This window comes from Prionailurus bengalensis, chromosome D4 (assembly GCF_016509475.1).
Source record: "Prionailurus bengalensis isolate Pbe53 chromosome D4, Fcat_Pben_1.1_paternal_pri, whole genome shotgun sequence".
Lineage (NCBI taxonomy): Eukaryota > Metazoa > Chordata > Mammalia > Carnivora > Felidae > Prionailurus > Prionailurus bengalensis.
This window is the reverse complement of record NC_057359.1, coordinates 43,586,627-43,604,843: the sequence shown is the minus strand read 5'-3', so window position 1 is coordinate 43,604,843 and position 18,217 is coordinate 43,586,627. Positions and strand designations below refer to the sequence as shown.

At 41.0% G+C, this 18,217-nt stretch overlaps 1 protein-coding gene across 6 annotated transcripts in view; it reads right to left on the bottom strand.

Moving 5' to 3' along the window:
* The window catches only part of ADAMTSL1 (ADAMTS like 1), an 890,060-nt gene that overhangs the window by 25,765 nt on the left and 846,078 nt on the right, over positions 1 to 18,217 (bottom strand). For all 6 annotated transcript variants that reach the window (XM_043567319.1, XM_043567318.1, XM_043567320.1 and 3 more), the window contains 3 exons: positions 9,461 to 9,673; positions 7,669 to 7,849; positions 4,507 to 4,714 (listed from right to left, as the gene is read on the bottom strand). In XM_043567319.1, the coding sequence (XP_043423254.1) occupies positions 4,507 to 4,714; positions 7,669 to 7,849; positions 9,461 to 9,673 (602 nt within the window). The remainder of the gene's footprint in view (positions 1 to 4,506; positions 4,715 to 7,668; positions 7,850 to 9,460; positions 9,674 to 18,217) is intronic.

Genomic DNA, 18,217 nt, shown 5'->3' with positions numbered 1-18,217 from the left:
AAAAAGAAAATATCTAGGAATAAATTTACCCAAGGTGTTAAAGACCTGTAAACTGAAAAACTGTAAGACATTAATGAAAGAAATAATTGAAAAAGACACAAGTAGAAAGATATTCTGTGTTTGTGGATTGGATGAATCAATATGGTTAAAATGTTCATACTACTCAAAGCCATCTACAGATTAAATGCAATCCTTGTCAAAATTCCAATGGCATTTTTCACAGAAATAAAAAAAAAAACAGTCTTAAAATTTGTATGTAACCACAAAAGACCCCAAATAGCCAAAGCAATCTTAAGAGAGAACACAAGCTGGAGGCATCATGCTCCCTATTTTCAAACTACTATAAAGCTATAGTAATCAAAACAATATAGTTTGGCATAAAACCAGACACATAGGTCAGTGGAACAGAACAGAGAGCTCAGAATTAGATCCATGCATATATGCTCAATTAATTTATGTCAAAGGAACCAAGAATATACAATGGAGAAAGGATAGTCTCTTCAATAAATGGTGCTGAGAAAACTGGATAGCCAAGTGGAAAACAGTGAAATTGGACTCTTGCACCATACACAGAATTTCACTACAAGTGGATTAAAGACTTGTACCTAAGTCCTGAAATTATAAAACTCCTAGGAGAAAACATAGGCAATAAGCTCTTTGACATCATTCTTGGGAAAAAAATAAATAATAAATAAACGTTTTAAAAGTTTATTTTGGGAAAGAGCCAGCAAGCAAGTGGGTAGGGGCAGAGAGAGGGAGAGAGAGCCTCCCAGGCAGGCTGTGTACTGTCAGCGCAGAGCCTGATGCGGGGCTCAAACTCCCGAACCATGAGATCATGACCTGAGCTGAAGTCAGAGGCTTAACTGACTAAGCCTCCCAGGAGCCCCAGCAATTATATTTTGAGTCTGACATGAAAAGCAAAGGCAACATAAGCAGAAGTAAATAAGTGGGACTACATTAGCAAAGAAAACCATTAAGAAAATGAAAAGGCAACCTACTGAGTGGGAGAAGATATCATTCATCTGATAAGGGGTTAGTATCCAAAATACATAAAGCACTTTTACAACTCAATAGCAGGAAATCAAACAATCCAAGTTAAAAAAGGCAGAGGATCTGAATAGACGTTTTCCACAAGAAGACATACAGATGGCCAACAGGAACATGAAAATGTGCTCAAGATCACCAGGCATCAGTGAATTGCAAATCAAAACCACGATGAGATATGACTTCACACCTGTTAGAATAGCTAATATCAAAAAGGCAAGAAATAAGCGTTGGTGAGGAGGTGGAGAAAAAGGAACCACTGTGCATTGTTGGTGAGAATGTAAATTGGTGCAACTACCATGAACACCAGTATGTAGGTTCCTCAAAAATTAAAAATAGAACTACCATGTCAACCAGCAATTCTATGTCTAGGTATTTATTAAAAAATAAAAACACTAACTTGGAAGGGTATATGCACCCCCATGTTCATTGAAGCATTATTTATAACAGCCAAGATATGGAAACAACGTTAAGTGTCCATCAGTGGATGAACGGATAAAGAAAATATGGTGTACAAAGAGAGAGAGAGAGAGAGAGAGAGGAATATTATTTATCCAAAAAAAGAATGGCATCTTGCCATTAGTGATGACATGTAAAGGCCTTGAGGGCATAAGTCAATTAAGGCAGACAGACAAAGACAAATATTGTGTGGTTTCATATGTGGAATCTAAACAACAAAGCCTCCCCCAGCCATAAGACGTACAGAAAATAGACTGTTGATTGCCAGAGGTGAGGATAGGTGAGGTATGTGAAGGCCGTCAAAAGGTACAGACTTCCAGTTATAAATATGGCATGCAGATGTAAGGTACAGCATAGTGACTATAGTTAATGCTACTGTATTGCATATTTGAAAGTTGCTAAGAGTTGATCTTAAAGTCTCCATCACAAGGATTTTTTTTTCTAATTAGGTGTGGTGACAGTTGTTAATTAGACTTATTGTGGGGATTATTTTGCAATGTATACAAATATCAAATCATATGTTGTACACCTGAAAATATAATGACATGCATCAATTATACCTCAGTAAAAAAATTCTTTATCTAAAGCTCTACTTCCAGACCTGTCATATCAGAATTTGCATTTTTAACAAGATCCACATTAAGAACAAATCCAGGCTGGGGCGCCTGGGTGGCGCAGTCGGTTAAGCGTCCGACTTCAGCCAGGTCACGATCTCGCGGTCCGTGAGTTCGAGCCCCGTGTCAGGCTCTGGGCTGATGGCTCAGAGCCTGGAGCCTGTTTTGATTCTGTGTCTCCCTCTCTCTCTGCCCCTCCCCCGTTCATGCTCTGTCTCTCTCTGTCCCAAAAATAAATAAATGTTGGAAAAAAAAAAAAGAATAAATCCAGGTTAAAGATTTAATGATTCACATTAAAGCTTGAGATCTACTTGCCTACAAGGTTTTAGAAGAAGGGGATGAGAGGGTTTGAGGGAAAGGAAGGGGGAAGGACCTTTTTTTCCTCTCTTTTAGAAAAAGTAATCACTGAGAATGATCACCGTGCACAATGTATGTCCTCTTCAGTGACCTCAGTGATACAATGCAAAACATCTCCCCCGTGTGTAGCCAGATCTGTTCCCAATTGTAATGTCACAAACTGCCAGTGAGCCTGGAGGGCCTAGAAGCAGTAAGCCTTGGGCTGAATGAAAGCTAGCAGAAGTGGGCTTTTCCAGGTAAGAGAAAGATGATATCCCCCAGGCATCAGAGCAAAAGGGAGCTCATGCGTCTTTAATTATGAAGCACATACATTAGGTCACTAGAAATAAGGGAGGGCTGGTAAAGGTGCCAAAAAGGAGACTCAGGCCGAGTGTGTTGATTGGCCAGTGCTGAGATTATCCCAGGACTCACCTGGGACAGGAATGGCTTATGCAAGTGCATGGCCAGATTTCCTCCAAATAACATTTGATCTTCGTTAGAGATGGCTACAGCATATATTAACTTCATGGGAAATTCCAAGTGATTGTTTTCCAAAGAACACACCTCGGGGTGGGGATGGAGGAACATGAAGGCAGTAATGTGCAGAGAGCCAGTTCCAACAAGTTTCAAGTTGCTAGCTGCCCAAGATGTTCAGGTACATTAGTTCACACACGCAAAGAATTAAGAGCCTTGTGGTGGTTTTGGGGTGTTCTAGCACGCCATGCTTAATGGCATGTTTCAGATACCAACCAGTCACAAACTATGCCTGACCAGAGTGGTTATCCTGTCAATAGTGTCATCCTCTGACAAACAATACTTGTTACCACATAGTGGGGTGGGTACTAGCTGATTATCAGCCTCGGCGGGCAGATTTTAGATGCTAAGTAAGTCCTCAGGAGGTTTTGAACACACACTTTGAAAGGAACAGAACATATGCAAATATGTTATTTCCCCCAAGCACCACACTCGATTGTTTTGGTCCCCGCCCCGTGCCTACAACCTTCTAAAACAGAGAAGGGGTCAGAGGAGTAGGAAAACTACTTTGGCTAAATAGAGACCCTATGCACCTGCACTGGGGAAAGCCTAGGCCTCTAATTATAGTGGGAATTTCTGACTGATGCTCAGTCCTACCTGATCCAGAAATGATGCGAGAACAATGGCAAAGTGACTATCAGTGCCTCCAGGGTGGCTTCCATCACGGCATAGTGTCTGTCATTGCTCAGGTTTGTTCTTCCCCACCAAGAATCTTCAGTTTGTGTTAATTTTTAAAGTCATAACTAAACATAAAATTTCCTCTCCAAATGGAGAGAGTCCTGTGGTTCCTTCCTATATCTAGAAGAGGCCCCATCCCTCCTGGGGTCCAATGAGCCTGCATTGTTGCAGTGTGTTAAGCTAACCTAGGACTTTCTTGGCTGTCCTCTGGCTGAGAATTGAGAAGGGAGTTGGTGGTTCCAAAGCGATCCAGCCTAGGCTTCAACTCTTCTTGGCTTGGAATAGGGGTTCTCTACTATGGCTGCACCCCAGAATCTCCTGCATAGTTTCTAAAACTTGCCCATGCTCAGATCCCGCCTCTGAACAACTGACTTAGAATCTTGGGGAGGTGCAGCCTGGACATTGGTCTTTTAAAGAAGTTTCTCAAGTGATTCTGTGTATCCCAGTTGAGAACCCCTGGCCCAGAATAAGACTGCAGTCCCCACATGGATCTCATCGGAGTTTTAAATCATCAGCCTCAGCACAGATAGTGAGGAGAGGTGGCCTTACAGAAAATGAGTCTGAAGAAAGGGGTGCTGAGGGTTCGCTGATGGCCTGAGAAAGGGAAGACCTCAGGGGGGGAGGGAAATCAATAGGAAAGCTGTAATGGCTGTGGGAGGTGTGTCTGACAAGAATGAGCAGAAACTCTAAGCTTTAGGATGGATACTGGGCAGGTGAGTTGATTGACAGATGGGATGTGAAAGGTCTGACATCACAGAGAATGTGGCAGTGGTTGCATTTTACTTCCTACTTTGGCAGCGTCCATGCTTTTAGATTTATCTGTCAAATAAAATCCTCTCACCTGGCCCCAGCTGGAGAAGGCCCACTCCACGCAGAGCTGTTGGTTACAGGCCTGGGTGTCTACTGGCCGTTTGGCAAGCTGGGTACACATGTCATTGGACACAGGAGTGGAGATTCCAGAGGCTTTCAGCTTCTGGCAGGTCACCCGGCGGGTCTGGACACCTCCCCCACAGCTCCGCGTACAGGCAGACCAGGAGGTCACCATCCACCTGAGGAGAGGAGAAGAATCAGGGCAGCTGCAGAGGGTCAGGCCTTGGATAGAGGAATGATGCCATACGTTCTCAGAAAAAGAGCCTGTACATCCCTCTGTTCTCCTCACACAGCTACCAATACTTTTCCAAGGTATACAAGGAAGTCTGAAAATGGTCCCCCAAAAGAATCTACATCAAATCCCTGTAAATGTTACCATATTTGGACAAAGGGTCTTTAAAGGTATAATTAAGGACTTTGAGATGAGATTATCCTACATTTACTGTCATCACAAATGTCCTTATAAGAGGAAGACAGAAATTAGAGAAGAGGAGGAGACTGTGTGACCACAGAGGCAGAGGCCGGAGTGATGTGGCCACAAGTCACAGGATGCCCGGAGCCACCAGAAGTTGCAAGGCTCAAGGAAGCTGCAAGGAGTGCACCCCTGCTGACATCTTGATTTTGGACTTCTGGCCTTCAAAAGTATGAGAGAATGCACGTCTTTTCTTTTAAGCCACCGTGTTTGTGTTAATTTGTAATGGTAGCCACAGGAAACAAATAATCTTTGGAAATTGACTACAAAGCATCTTGAAAGAGTAGTCTGAAGATCAGTGGTCTCAGCCTGACTGACCCTGGTCCCAAAAGCCGTGAGCCTGCAGGTAGAACTCTCTGAGCAGACAGTCCTTTAGGCATTTCACTGCACTGGAGTTCTGGTACTTCCTAAAGCCACCCAAGTATGTGACAGAAGAGGGCCAGTTTCCTAGGGAAGTCAGACCCAAACCGTGCCACTTCCTGACCCAGGCAGTAATCTGGCTCTCACTGAAGTCGACACTTTATCTGCTGGTACTCACTGTATTTTCTCCCTTGCCTTAACCCACATGCCACTGGATTTTGTTTAATCCCCGAGAAACATGCAAAATTCATTCTAGCTTTCTGGAGCAGTCTCCCACCTCTCCCCTCCGTGGGTCACAGTCTATAGGTCTTACACCTCTTTGAGGGCTGCACGTGGCAAATGTAGTTCCTCCCAGAATGTTCTCTTCCAACTACAATTGGGACCCTTAGAGGTGAGATTGACTGAGACTGTGCAAATGGCCTGTCTCATCAAGCCAAGCTGTAATCCAGTAAACACTCTGAAATCCTCGGTCCATATATAAACCTGTAGGGGCTCTCTGTGCATGTTTGCACTGTTAGTTCTCAAAGAGAAGGGGAAGGGGGCACAGTCTGGGGGAAAATAGCGAGAAAAGACTTGGTGCTTTCCAGCCATTTTATTCAATCTAGGGAATAACCAATCAAATACCCACCCACCAAAACATTCTTTGGTTTTATTGCCCGAGAAAAAGTTTATCTAAATGAAATGGCTGACTAGCTACCTGGGTCAAAGCAGGACCTCCCAGCCCTATTCAAAGACAACCACGGCGATACTTGTTTGTGTTCAAAGAAGGCTACTGAAGTGCCTGAGAGGCCTGGCAGGGAAACTAGTCAAAGGTAAGCCTGTGGCCACTTCCTACTCCAGTGGCGCCACATCTGGCTCTCAGGAGAGGCAAGTAGCAGAGACAGGGAGCACATTCCTCTTGAATCTGGATCTGTGACTTATTTAGTTTGGTGGAACTTCCCTGCTCCATTTGCCCTGGAGAGAGATGACTGAATGCAGATTTCCAACCCACAGGAGCAGAGCCACTTAGGAAGCAGGCACGAGGTGTTTTAAAGCTCCTGGGGGCACTGAAACCCAAGCAGACATGGCCATTATTTCATTTGCAGAAGTAAATGAGGCTGATTGATTCTGACCATCACCACAGCAAATCAAAAAGTCCTTGGCATGTCCAAGACGTCGTCTTCATTTCAAATAGCTTGGCGAGGGCAGTCTTCCAGCCTCTTACATCCCCGGTGAATGTCAGGCCTGCATTTCAATCAACTTTTATTTCCAAATATACATTTCAGCAATTTTTCAGGAGCTGGGATGGGGGGTTTGAGAAAGGAGAGGGACGGCTATGTTACAGTTCAGGAAGGGTATAAAAGGACATTAATCATTCCCATGGAAACCTTCCCGTCAGCAAGTCAAACTGCTGATATTAATGAGCGTGTTTCATATTTCATTGAGTCTCTCCTGGTTTCAGCTGCTCCTTATGACTCAGCTGGCAAAACACAAAGCGGTTGCCTAAGTAGTATATGAAAGTCCCACAGATAGGTGCTAAAGGGCCACTGCAAGGCCCAGCCAAGTCCCCCCAGGCTTGGGGTGCCATGCTGGTGCCAACTCTAAACCCATCCATTATCCCTTTAACTACTGCCTGCAAACTGGGGGTAGGGTGCTCTGTGCGACTCACAGCTTCTCTAAGCTGTAAGAGGCAGAGAGGGTGGGTGTCATTCTGAGACAAGATGCTGAGAATGTATATCCGACAGTGAGGCGACTATAGAAAATGAAGATTTATTGTGACTTCAGCAGGATGCAACCCTTCAAAGACAAGGCTAGGGTAAGATTTCCTCACCTAAACTGGAGTACTGATTAGCACAGTTTTTGAAGTTAGAAGAAAGGGGAGGGGCTGGGGTTGAGGTCAGTAATTCCTATCTCCTCAGCACCTCAACTGCAAACACATTTCTCCTCTTACAAACAAACTGGAGAGCCCGTTTCTTAATGCAGGATGCAAGCTAGCTCTTGCTAGGGCCTGGGATGCTCCTGTTCCCTGAACAGATCCTCTCAGGCACTTGGGACAACCAGATAGCCCTTAGCCGGCCGAGTGGTAAGGGAATAAACTGCCGAGGGAGGAGGCCCATCCTGAGGGATATCTTCTGCACAGTGGAGAGGCCTGACAAGTCTGTACCTAGAGAAAAGAACAGTGTCTTGGATGGCAGGCCCCCTTGCCGGCACTCCGTGTCTCTCCCTGTGCAGTGCTGGACAAAGGCTAGCCACCAAGTTGGCTAGAAGACAGGGCCCAGCCTTGGGGTTGGGGAGCCCCGAGCCAGTATCTGCCACACTCACCGAGAAGGGCAGTCTCTCCGATTGCATGCGATGGGCTGCACGGCAGGGCGCACCTTCCCTGCACAGTGGGTGGGGTTGACCTCTGTGCTGTTCAGGAGGCACCTCAGGCGGGGTTGCTGAACGCCCCTGTTACCGCAGGAGGCTGAGCAGGTTGCCAGTCTGTCCACGGACCACCAGTAATCTGTCATAGGAGGAGGATCAGAGGTGAAAAGAAGACTGCATTATTGCCCATGCTCTGTGGGCACGAATTGTTATGAATGAGGCTCTGTCAGTGGGCTCCATTCCCAACTTATGCAGGCAAGTGGCATCATCTCCAGGAGACTCAGTTGGCTTATCCGTAAAGGGAGTACAAAGCCTCTACCCTGTGAAGTTATTGTGAGCACCAGATATAAGGAAGGGAAAGGGCCTAGCCCAGCACCTGGCGCCCAAAGAGTATTTAGAATCAGTGCCTCTGGTCCTTAATATTTTTAAGCACACTTCCAAAGTGCTTTTTCTTCCTAGTGGTTCAGCAGAAAGTGACTTTATTTTTCAACAAAGAGATATAAAAATATCACAAATAATTAACAGTCATATTTATACGTGCACATTTGTGTTGGACTTTGTAGATGTTACTAAATGAAAAAAAACCCAGTCTATCCAGAGAGTACTCTGGACATGAGACAATGACGTAAGGGAGAAATTCAATTTCTTTGGATTTTCTTTTTGGGGGTCTGGGACTCACTGGTAGGAAAGCTGTTAAAAATAACTGCGGGCTGGTAAATTGGGAGTGCTTATTTGCAAGGTCGTATATTACAAATCTTGCAGATAGGCACTGGCTTCTGGTTTTCAGCAGAGAATGGCTGGTTGGCAAGAAAATGGAACATTTACTTTCCTGTCTTGAAAGCCAAATGGCAGGGGAGGATGTTTAAGGGGAAAACCCATTTGCTCAGAAAAATCTCCCTCCTCATGTGCTACACTGGCACAAAATTCTGTCCCTTCCCACAGAATACTCCATTTTAGAATGCATGCAAAAGAATTTTGCTTTCCCTTAAAATAATCACACACAGGCCACAGGTTAGAACTAGCCTACGGGAAACTTGAAAGCCTCACTTACTTTCTATTTAACATGGCCCACTTTGGGTTTATTTCTCACTGTTTTGGGCTCATTCACAACGCTTTCTTGGTGCAGCTAATGCCAAGCCCCTCCCAAGGGCTTTCTGACCCGCCTGTGTTCCTGGAAGATTAATGCATGAGCCATCCAGTCTGTCTTTGATGGGGCCACAAGAAAGGTGCCTGCAAAACACTTAGCACGTGACTGCAGTTTAAGACTCTTTCAGACGATAAGCAGGTACTGGCACTGGCTTGAATCTCCAGGAGAGGAGGCAATAACCACGCAGTTCTGATCAAGAGGTTATTTTTTAACAAAACCTACAGAGAAAACTTGCACATGTGTGTTTGCATGCACACGTGTGTGTGTCTGTGTGTGTTTCTTACTAAACAAGCATAAATGAAACTTTTTTTTTTGACTCTGATATATCATGGTGTTTCTTTGGTCCACAGCAGCACTAACATTGTGAGGCAGAAGGGCCCATTTATGAAAGCAGCACTGACTTTTCCAGATTCTGCTGGGACGGAGCCTAGTAGCTCTTCTGAAGGGCCTCATTGTATGGAAACATGATTCAGCTTTGACTTTCATGCTCTAGGAACCACTGGAGATCAGAAATAATTTAGTTCTATTAGATAATTAGATTCTCAGGTCAACTTTCTTGTTCAAACAATAAGCCCAGCACCCAAAGCCTGAAGGGTTTCTTACCTTGGATCACCAAAGAGGCTTTTTGCACAAGCATTCCTGCCTCATTTTGTGCAAGGCAGCTGAATTCCCCTTGGGACCCGCCACTAAGATTTGCAACCTGGAGAATCTGTCCAGCTGCCAATATATGATGTGTCAGTCCTGGGACAGTGGCAACTGGCTGACCACCATGGAACCAGGTGATATTTGGGGTAGGATGACCTTTGATGGGACAGCCTAGAAGGAGAAGAGAAGAGAGAGAAGCCATTAATAAAGCCAAGAGGGACATATTCCTGACAAGTTCTTTTAGTGTCTCTGTGGCTCTAGAAGCCATACATGCAGTGTAGCCCCCTTACCGGTGGCATTTTTCTTTTGCTTGCTATTTCCAAGCAAATAGATATTTTTATTCTCTGGAATTCTGGGAAGGTGACTATTATTCATTCAATTAAGTAAAAATTCTCAGAGAATACAAACTGCTTATTTCTATGTCCTTGTAATTAACCTTTAAAAAATGAAGCAGTTAATATTCACTCATTGAAAAAATTTTCAAGTTAATTAGTTCCTACACTGATTTTCTACTGGAAGAAATCACTTCTTCAAATGTAGTGAGTTGGAAAAGATGCTACATAGTAACAGTTAGTAATCAATTTAATTGGTAAAAGTCTAGTATCTGCTACCATTTTACTCTTTATGTGATTTTCAAGCCAAAATTTTTTAACAGACTCTAGGAAAGCAATTGTAAACACCAATTTCATTTTTCTATCAGTCAAGAACCTTGGCCTTCTAACAGCTCTTACCAAGCCTGCATTTGGACATGTATGATATTCTAATTATCTACATAGTCATTAAACATACTTTGATACATTAAAATTCCAAAATATTAAGCTTAGATATTATGTCTACTCAAGCTTTTGTAGCATAGAATTATTAAAGTAAACTGATTGCTGCTGTGAGAAAAACCTAATTTTCTTTAAATTCAGAGTACTCGCTGAATTTGCTGTTGTGTCCTCAACAACTCAGCTTCCACAGAAAATTTATTTAGAAGCTTAAAACACATGGTAAACCAGTCAAAATTAAAGATGCTGGCAGTTTTCCCTCAATTTAGTTACAGAAGTAACGATTTTGCGCCTACTGTTCTGGGGATAGATAAGACAGTATGGTTATCTTCCTTCTTGCAAGGAGATCCTAGCTGGTATTGAATAAGAAACAAAGCACACTAATAAAACTGAGATGTAAGGCAGAAAATGATGAGATCTGTGAGACAAGAGAATGGCCACCTGCAATCGCCACCTATGGATCTGTAAGAGAAGGAATTTTCCAATGTTGTCTTCTTTTCTATTCCGGGGTCAACACTATTAGAATTTATACTAGGAGGCAAAGCTAACACAGGGAAGGTCCTTAGAGATGATCTAGCCTACATACCAGAGGAGGAAACTGAGGCCCAACGATGTTAAGATACTTTCCCACGATTAAGTGGCAGCCTTTCTGATTCCTTGCCTTGTGTTCTTTCCTTTCTATCTGACACTTGTATAGCTGCACACCAGCAAATTACTTAGCCTCCCTGTTATCTCTTTCCTTTGTCTGCTCATTCCTTTTGTCTCCTAATGCCCTAATTTCATATATACATATATACATATATACATATATACATATATACATATATACATATATACATATACACACACACTTTGAAAAAGAGCCCTGGAAAAATAACGCTGTAATTGACTGTATGAAGTTCAGGATGGGATACCACTGTTACAGAACCCAGTTCTTCATTCCTCCCTGTATTGACTCACTTTGCCATGTAACTTTGCAGTGGCCTTCCATGATGGGTGGGTTACATGTACTTCCCCACCTCCTGATTTGGGGTTTGGCTATGTGACTACTTTGGCCAATAAAATGAGTCAGATGTTACACTAACAATGAACAATCTGAAAGAGAAATTAAGAAAACAATTCCATTTATAATATCAAAAAGAATAAAATACTTAATAATAAATTTAACCAAGGAGATGAAAAACATGTACACTGAAAACAACAAAATGTTGCTAAAAAATTAAAACATAAATAGGATGCTATGTTCATGGTTAGAAAACTTAATATTGTGAAGATGTCAATAACCCCAAGTGAACTACAGATTCAGTGCAATCCCTATCAACATCTCAATGACTTTTTTTTTTTTTTGCACAGATATAAAAATCCATCCTAAAGTTTATATGGAATCTCAACAGATACTGAATAGCCAAGACAATCTTGAAAAAGAAGAACAAACTTGGGGTTTTCACACTTCCTGATTTCAAAACTTAGTAGAAAGCTACAGTAATTGAAACGGTATAGTACTGGTAAAAAAGATGTACATTATAGACCAACAGAACAAAATAGAGAGTCCTAAAATAAACTCTTGCTTATGTGGTCAAATGATTTCCAACATGGATGCCAGGACCATTTCATGGTGCTGGGAAAACAAGACATCCACTTGCAAAAAATGAAGTTGTGTATTTACTTTATACCATATAAAAAATTAACTTAAAAGTATAAAACTCTTAAAACACAGGCAAGAGTCTCATGATATGGCATTTGGCAATGATTTCTCGGATATGATACTACACAGTTAACAAAAGAAAAAAATAAGCTGGACATCATTAAAATTGAAAGTTTTTGTGTGTTAAAGGACACTGTCACCAGAGTGAATAGGCGACCCACAGAATGGGAGAAAATATTTGCAAATCGTGGATTTGATAAGGGATTAATGTCCAGAATATATAAAGAATTCCTACAACTCAACAATATAAACAGTCAAACTAAAAAAAAAAATATGGGCAAAAGACCTAAATAGACATTTCTCCAAAGATTTTAAAATGGCCAATAAGCACATGAACAGATGCTCAATATCACTAATTGTTACAGAATGCAAATCAAAACCACAATGAGCTACACATCACATCCAGTAGGATCATTATTAAAAAAAAAAATGGAAATACCAGTGTTGAGGAAGATGTGGGGAAAGTAGAATCCTTGTGTATTTCTGGTGGGAATGTAAACTGATGCAGCCACTGTGGGACATAGTATGGAGGTTCCTCAAAAAATTAGATGTAGAATTAACCATATGCTCCAGAAATTCCACTTCTGGATATATATAACCAAAGGAATAGAAAACCAGGACTTGAATAGCTATTTGTACACTAATGTTTATAGCGGCATTATTCACAATAGCCAAAAGGTGAAAGCATCACAAATGTCCATCAATGGATGAGTAGATGAATGAAGTATGACATGTATGTATGATAGAATATTATTCAGCCTTAAAAAGGAAAGAAATTCTGACATGTGTGACAACCTGGATGAACCATGAACACATTAATGAAAGAAGCCAGACACAAAAGGACAAATATTCTATGATTCCACTTATGTGAGGCACCTAGTGTAGTCAAATTCATGGAAGCAGAAATTAGAATAGTGATTGCCAGGGGCTAGAGGAAGGGGAGCATAGGGACTTGTTTTTTAATGGGTACAGAGTTTCAGTTTGAGATGATGAAAAAGTTCTGGAGATGGAAAGCATGATGGTTGCACAATGATGTGAATGTAATTAATGCCACTAAACACTTAAAAATGTTTAAAATAGTCAATTTTATGTTATGAATATTTTACCACAATAAAGGAAATGAGGCAGATGTGCTGGTATACCAGTTCCAAACCTAAACCTCAAGAGACTGTGTGTTTTTGCTTGTGCTCATGTGCCTTTGCTATCACCAGTAGAAGAACATGCCTCGACTGGCCTGATGATCCCAAGAGGAGGTTGAGAGAAATGTGGAGAACAGCCAAGTCTCCCCAGCCAAACTCAGTTTAGTTCAGCTGAAGTAAGTAAGATCAGTAAAAATAAATGACTGCTATTTTAAGCCATTGAATCTTATTATTATTATTATTATTTTTTAATGTGGTGATAGCTAACTGATACACTTAGGGGGAAGGGAGTTCCAAATTTCTCCTAACTTATAAATCCAAAGCTTGGGATAGGGCAAAGTTTCTGCCTGTGTGCTGATCACCTATGTCTTCTTATTCAGATACTTAGGAGGAGCAAGTTCCCTGCACGCTCCCGGTGGCATCTAGGCATCTAATATTTTATGAAGTCTGTGGTACTGACATTATACTCCTGTTATAAAATGGAGGTAAAAATGGCCTTGGGGAGAGGTGTATAGAAATCAGTCTACTGGGGATCTCCTGGGAGCAGCAGTACCGAACTCTCTTCAGTCCCAACTGTAGTCTGGAGTTAGATGCTGATTTCATTTTCTAATAAAAGGCAGGAATACTGTACATTTACTTAGTCAAATAGCATGATTTAAAAAGTGAAGCTTGAAACCAGTATAGCTTTTCAGACTTGCCTAAACAGGCCAATATATGTCTCAATCACATCTGCTTTGAAGGGGGAAAAAAAAAGGTGTCATACATGGTTAAGACGCTGGTTCCAGGAATCATTATGTTTGGTCAGTGGGGACAGAGCCCTGGTGAGGCTGACTATATTCTAAGTTGATAAGTAAGAACTTTGCTATTCCTGAGGAAACATGAGATATTTGGCAAGGAAATCTCTCATATTTAGCCTAATCTTCATTTTCCAACTCCATTAGGATTGATTTTCTGAGAGAGTTTTTAAGCAGAAAAAGGAGCAGTAGTAGCCTCAGGCTGTTTTCTATGGCTGATGAAGTTACTTCTCTGGGAGCCAGGAATCCTAGTCAGCTAAATAGGAGGTCCATTTGCATAACAATTTACATTTATAATCTTCCCTCCTTCTTGGAATCGGGGGCCAGAGTGAGCAGCCAGGACATCTCTCTTGGCCCATCTGTGTCTTGAGTCTTGGACATGCTCCCAGGGCCTTCCAGCCTAGTGCTCCCAGTGCGGATGAGATGGGGCAGAGTTCCTTCTAAGGGCAGGCATCAGGGCTGCCATGACATGAAGTTCTTACAACTTGAGAAAGACTCATGAGTAGCAGCAGCGAAGACAGCTGTATGGAGCAGCTGTCTCCCTAGTAATGCCTCTCATTCTGAAACCTATCAGGATACAAATCAGTTTTGTAGAAAGTTTTAAAAAGAAAAGCAATTTTGTCACTCTCAAATGCACTGACGCAGATTCATGACTCTCAATTAGAAGCTTAAATTTCAATAGGGTTCTCTGGTTTCATTTTTCTAATCTGTAAATGAGAGTTTTGACTGAGTCAACGGTTTTATAATTGATAGTTTCCTGGGTCCCTAAGGGGCTGCAGAGGTACCTGGGGAGGGGCCTTTGAGAGGAAATCAGCATAAGGTAGGGCTCTGGGGATTCTATTTCCATTTCAATAATAAACGAATATATTGGGCTTCTGCATAAGAAGATTCCACAATTAATAACCACTGAATTAGATAACCTTTAAGGTCCTTTTAAGGTACCTAGATTTCCCAACATCATTTCAAACTCAGCATCCTCACCCTCTTCTTCCTGCTCCCCAATAGCCAAGTACCAAGGGTAAAATAGAGTATTCAATCTATATGGCTTAGATCATTGTGTAGTGATACTGAACTATGCCAATGAAAAGCTCATGGAAGAGATGTTACATATGAAAGTTATTGAGGATTAAGGTAAACAGGGGTGCCTGGGTGGCTTAGTTGGTTAAGGTAAGTCAGGAAGAGAAGCTATTGCTTATCTCCACCCCTGGAGATGGATGAGTTTAGTTTTAAGCACAAGTTTAGTTTTAAGCATTTAAAGGTTGTGATGGAACCAGAGTACAGAAAAATCCATCAAGATGATGGAGATAAAAATGGAAGTCTGATATTTGCTACAAATTTGGGGAACCAATTTCATACATGTGTGTGGAGAAAGTCTTCAATGAAAAGAGATCAAGCCTCAGGACAAAACAGTGGGAGAATTCTAGCATTCAGTGACTGAAGACTAACGAGGCGGTATTAAAGAAGTCTGAGAAGAAATGGTGTGAGAGGACAAAAATTGAGACTATGTGATATCATGGAAATCCAGAGAGGAGAGAGATTACAGAAACTAGTTGTTAGAAAATAAGTGATTAGTAAGAATTTGTGTAATGAATGAATGGCTTCATTTGTTTACAAAAATAACCGAATAAACAAACATTTTCCCCACAATCGCTCCACTCCCTGCTCAGGCAATAGGTAAATTCATCCTCACTCATGTTTGAATGATCAAACTTCCAAGTTAATAGAATCAGAAATAAAAGTGTATGATCAAAATATCCTATTCAATGCTATGCACACCCATGTATTGAATTTAAGAGAAAATTTACCTCTGGGTCTTCAATCTTTAGAAGCAGACCAACATCTGGGTTATTAAGAAGATGAAAAACTAAAGAGGGTGAATGGGAATGTTTCAAATGTAGCAAAACAAGAACAGAGTAGATCTCGGCCAGAAAACTCTTCGAACAACTTGACTGGGGATTCTAGCTTCCAGTAATGGTGAATAACTTGGTTGGACTAACCTTCCTGCAAATAGCAATCATAAAATCTAAACAATAACCACGACAACCCCCATTAAACAACTCTTTGAAAGCAATGAAGAGTAACCAAAAGCAGTGACAGAAACAGGAGGGTAATCTATCCTAGAAATTCAGGAATTGCAACAAGTGTGATTTGCCAGCTTGTAGCCTGCTACCTGAGCAAATTCCTCAAAGCTCATGTGGCTCAGAGAGGTGGCTTGACATGTCAGAAGACAGAGTCTGGGGGTTGTTAGAACAGCTGAAAAGTTAAGGGAAAAATCCTGGAAGAGTCACAGTGGGGATAAACCTCAAAATCTACATAAATCCTGCCCAAATTCTTAGTATACAAACCCCAGGGGACCCAGCAAAAGAACAGCAGCTAGAAGCTGAAAGAACAGAGTAGAAAATTCACTTGGTGTTCACTGCAAGGAAGACAGATGAACACTCTTCTGGGGAACATAACAGAATCCAGGGTCTCTACAATATACCATTTATAATGCTCAGTATATAATAAAAACTATTAGACAAGAAGAAATGTGACCCATACCCAAACAGCAACTTCTCTCAGGATTGCATGAATTGTGAGATGCAAATGTTTCAGTGAGTGGACAATGATTTTAAGCAACTATTATAAATATGTTAAAAGACTTAAAGGAAAATACACTCATAATAAATGAATAAAGTATCTCAGTGGAGAAGTAGAAACTATAAAGATAAATTTCAGAGCTGAAATGTATAAAAAATGAAATAAGAAATTCATCAGATGGGCTCCAACAGAAAGTTGGAGATGGAATGAGTCAGTAAACTTAAAGCCTTAAAGAGTATACTAGCTTTCTAAGGCTGCCATAACAAGGTACCACCAACTGGGTGACTTAAAAAATGGAAATTTATTGTCTCACAGTTTTGGAGCCTAGAAGTCTGAGATCAAAGTGTCAACAGTGTTAGTTCCTTCTGATGGCTGTGAGGAATAATCTGTTTTACCCCTCTCTTCTAGCTTCTTGTGGTTTGCTGGCAGTCTTTGGTGTTCCTTGGCTTATAGATGCATCACTCCATGCTTTCATGTTCACATGGAGTTTTCTCTTGAGTGTCTCTGTGTCTAAATTTCCCCTTTTTGTAAGTCATATTAGATTAGAACCCACTCTAATGACCTCATCTTAACTTCATCATCTTCAAAGACCTTATTTCTAAATAAGGTCACATTTACAGGCTTATAGGTACAGAAGGTTTGGAATTTCAATATCATTTGGGGGTACATAATTCAACCCATAACAGAGGACTATCCCAAGGAGAGCACAGCAGTCTGAATGAATTGATGAGATAAAGAATACAGTTCAAAGAGGCTCAGGCAGCTAGATGTTGTTGAGAATTTTGGAGGTGAGAGTGCTACATAGAAAAAGAGCTCCAGAAATCTGCATAAATTCATCCTGACAATCTGCTCAATTAAAGATATAATGCATAACTCTATAAGGCTGAGCAAAGAGCAACTAAGGAGTTGTGAGTCTAATAGTTCCCAAACCTCAAATAGGGCTGGGAGACCTTGAAATTCTGACCAGCCAGATTGGAATATCCTTGTTGATCATCTGGAGTATTCAACAGAAACCCTAGAAGGGGCGACAATAAAGACTACTCTAGAGGTGCCTTAATAATGCTTAAATTAAAAAGAAAGTCAAAATTAAACATTGAATAACTGTTTAACAGAAGAAAATCCAACAATCTCTAGAAGACAATAAAATTCAGATACCTACTTACACAAAATTTACACCATCCAGCACTCAACCAAATGTTAACTGATAAGTCTAGAAGCAGGACATCTGATCCATAACCAAGACAAATTCAGTCAGTGGAAACAAATCTAGAAATTATAGGGATTATAGAATTACCAGACAAGGATATTAAAGTAGAATGTTAAAAATATGTTAAGTATTTAAAGGAAAACATGCAGATAAGAATAGAAGGTATAAAAAGAATCAAATGAACTTCTAGAAATGAAACATACATCTTATGAAATGAAGAATTCACTAGATACAATTTAAATCCTAGAGAAAAAAATTTGTGAAATTGACGATGCAGGAACGGATAATTGCCAGAGTGAAGCAAAGAGAGAAAGAAAACTGAAAAAAAATATCACATGCTCAAAAACATATGTCAGACAAGGATATAGTTAGACATGTGTAACTGTCAAAAATATAAATGTCAAAAATGTATGGTTAAGATTTGAGCATTTTAATGTATGTATATTTCACTTAAAGAATAATTAATTGGGGGGGAGAGGTAGAAGTACAAGTGAAACAGAAATGGCAGCATGTTTATTGA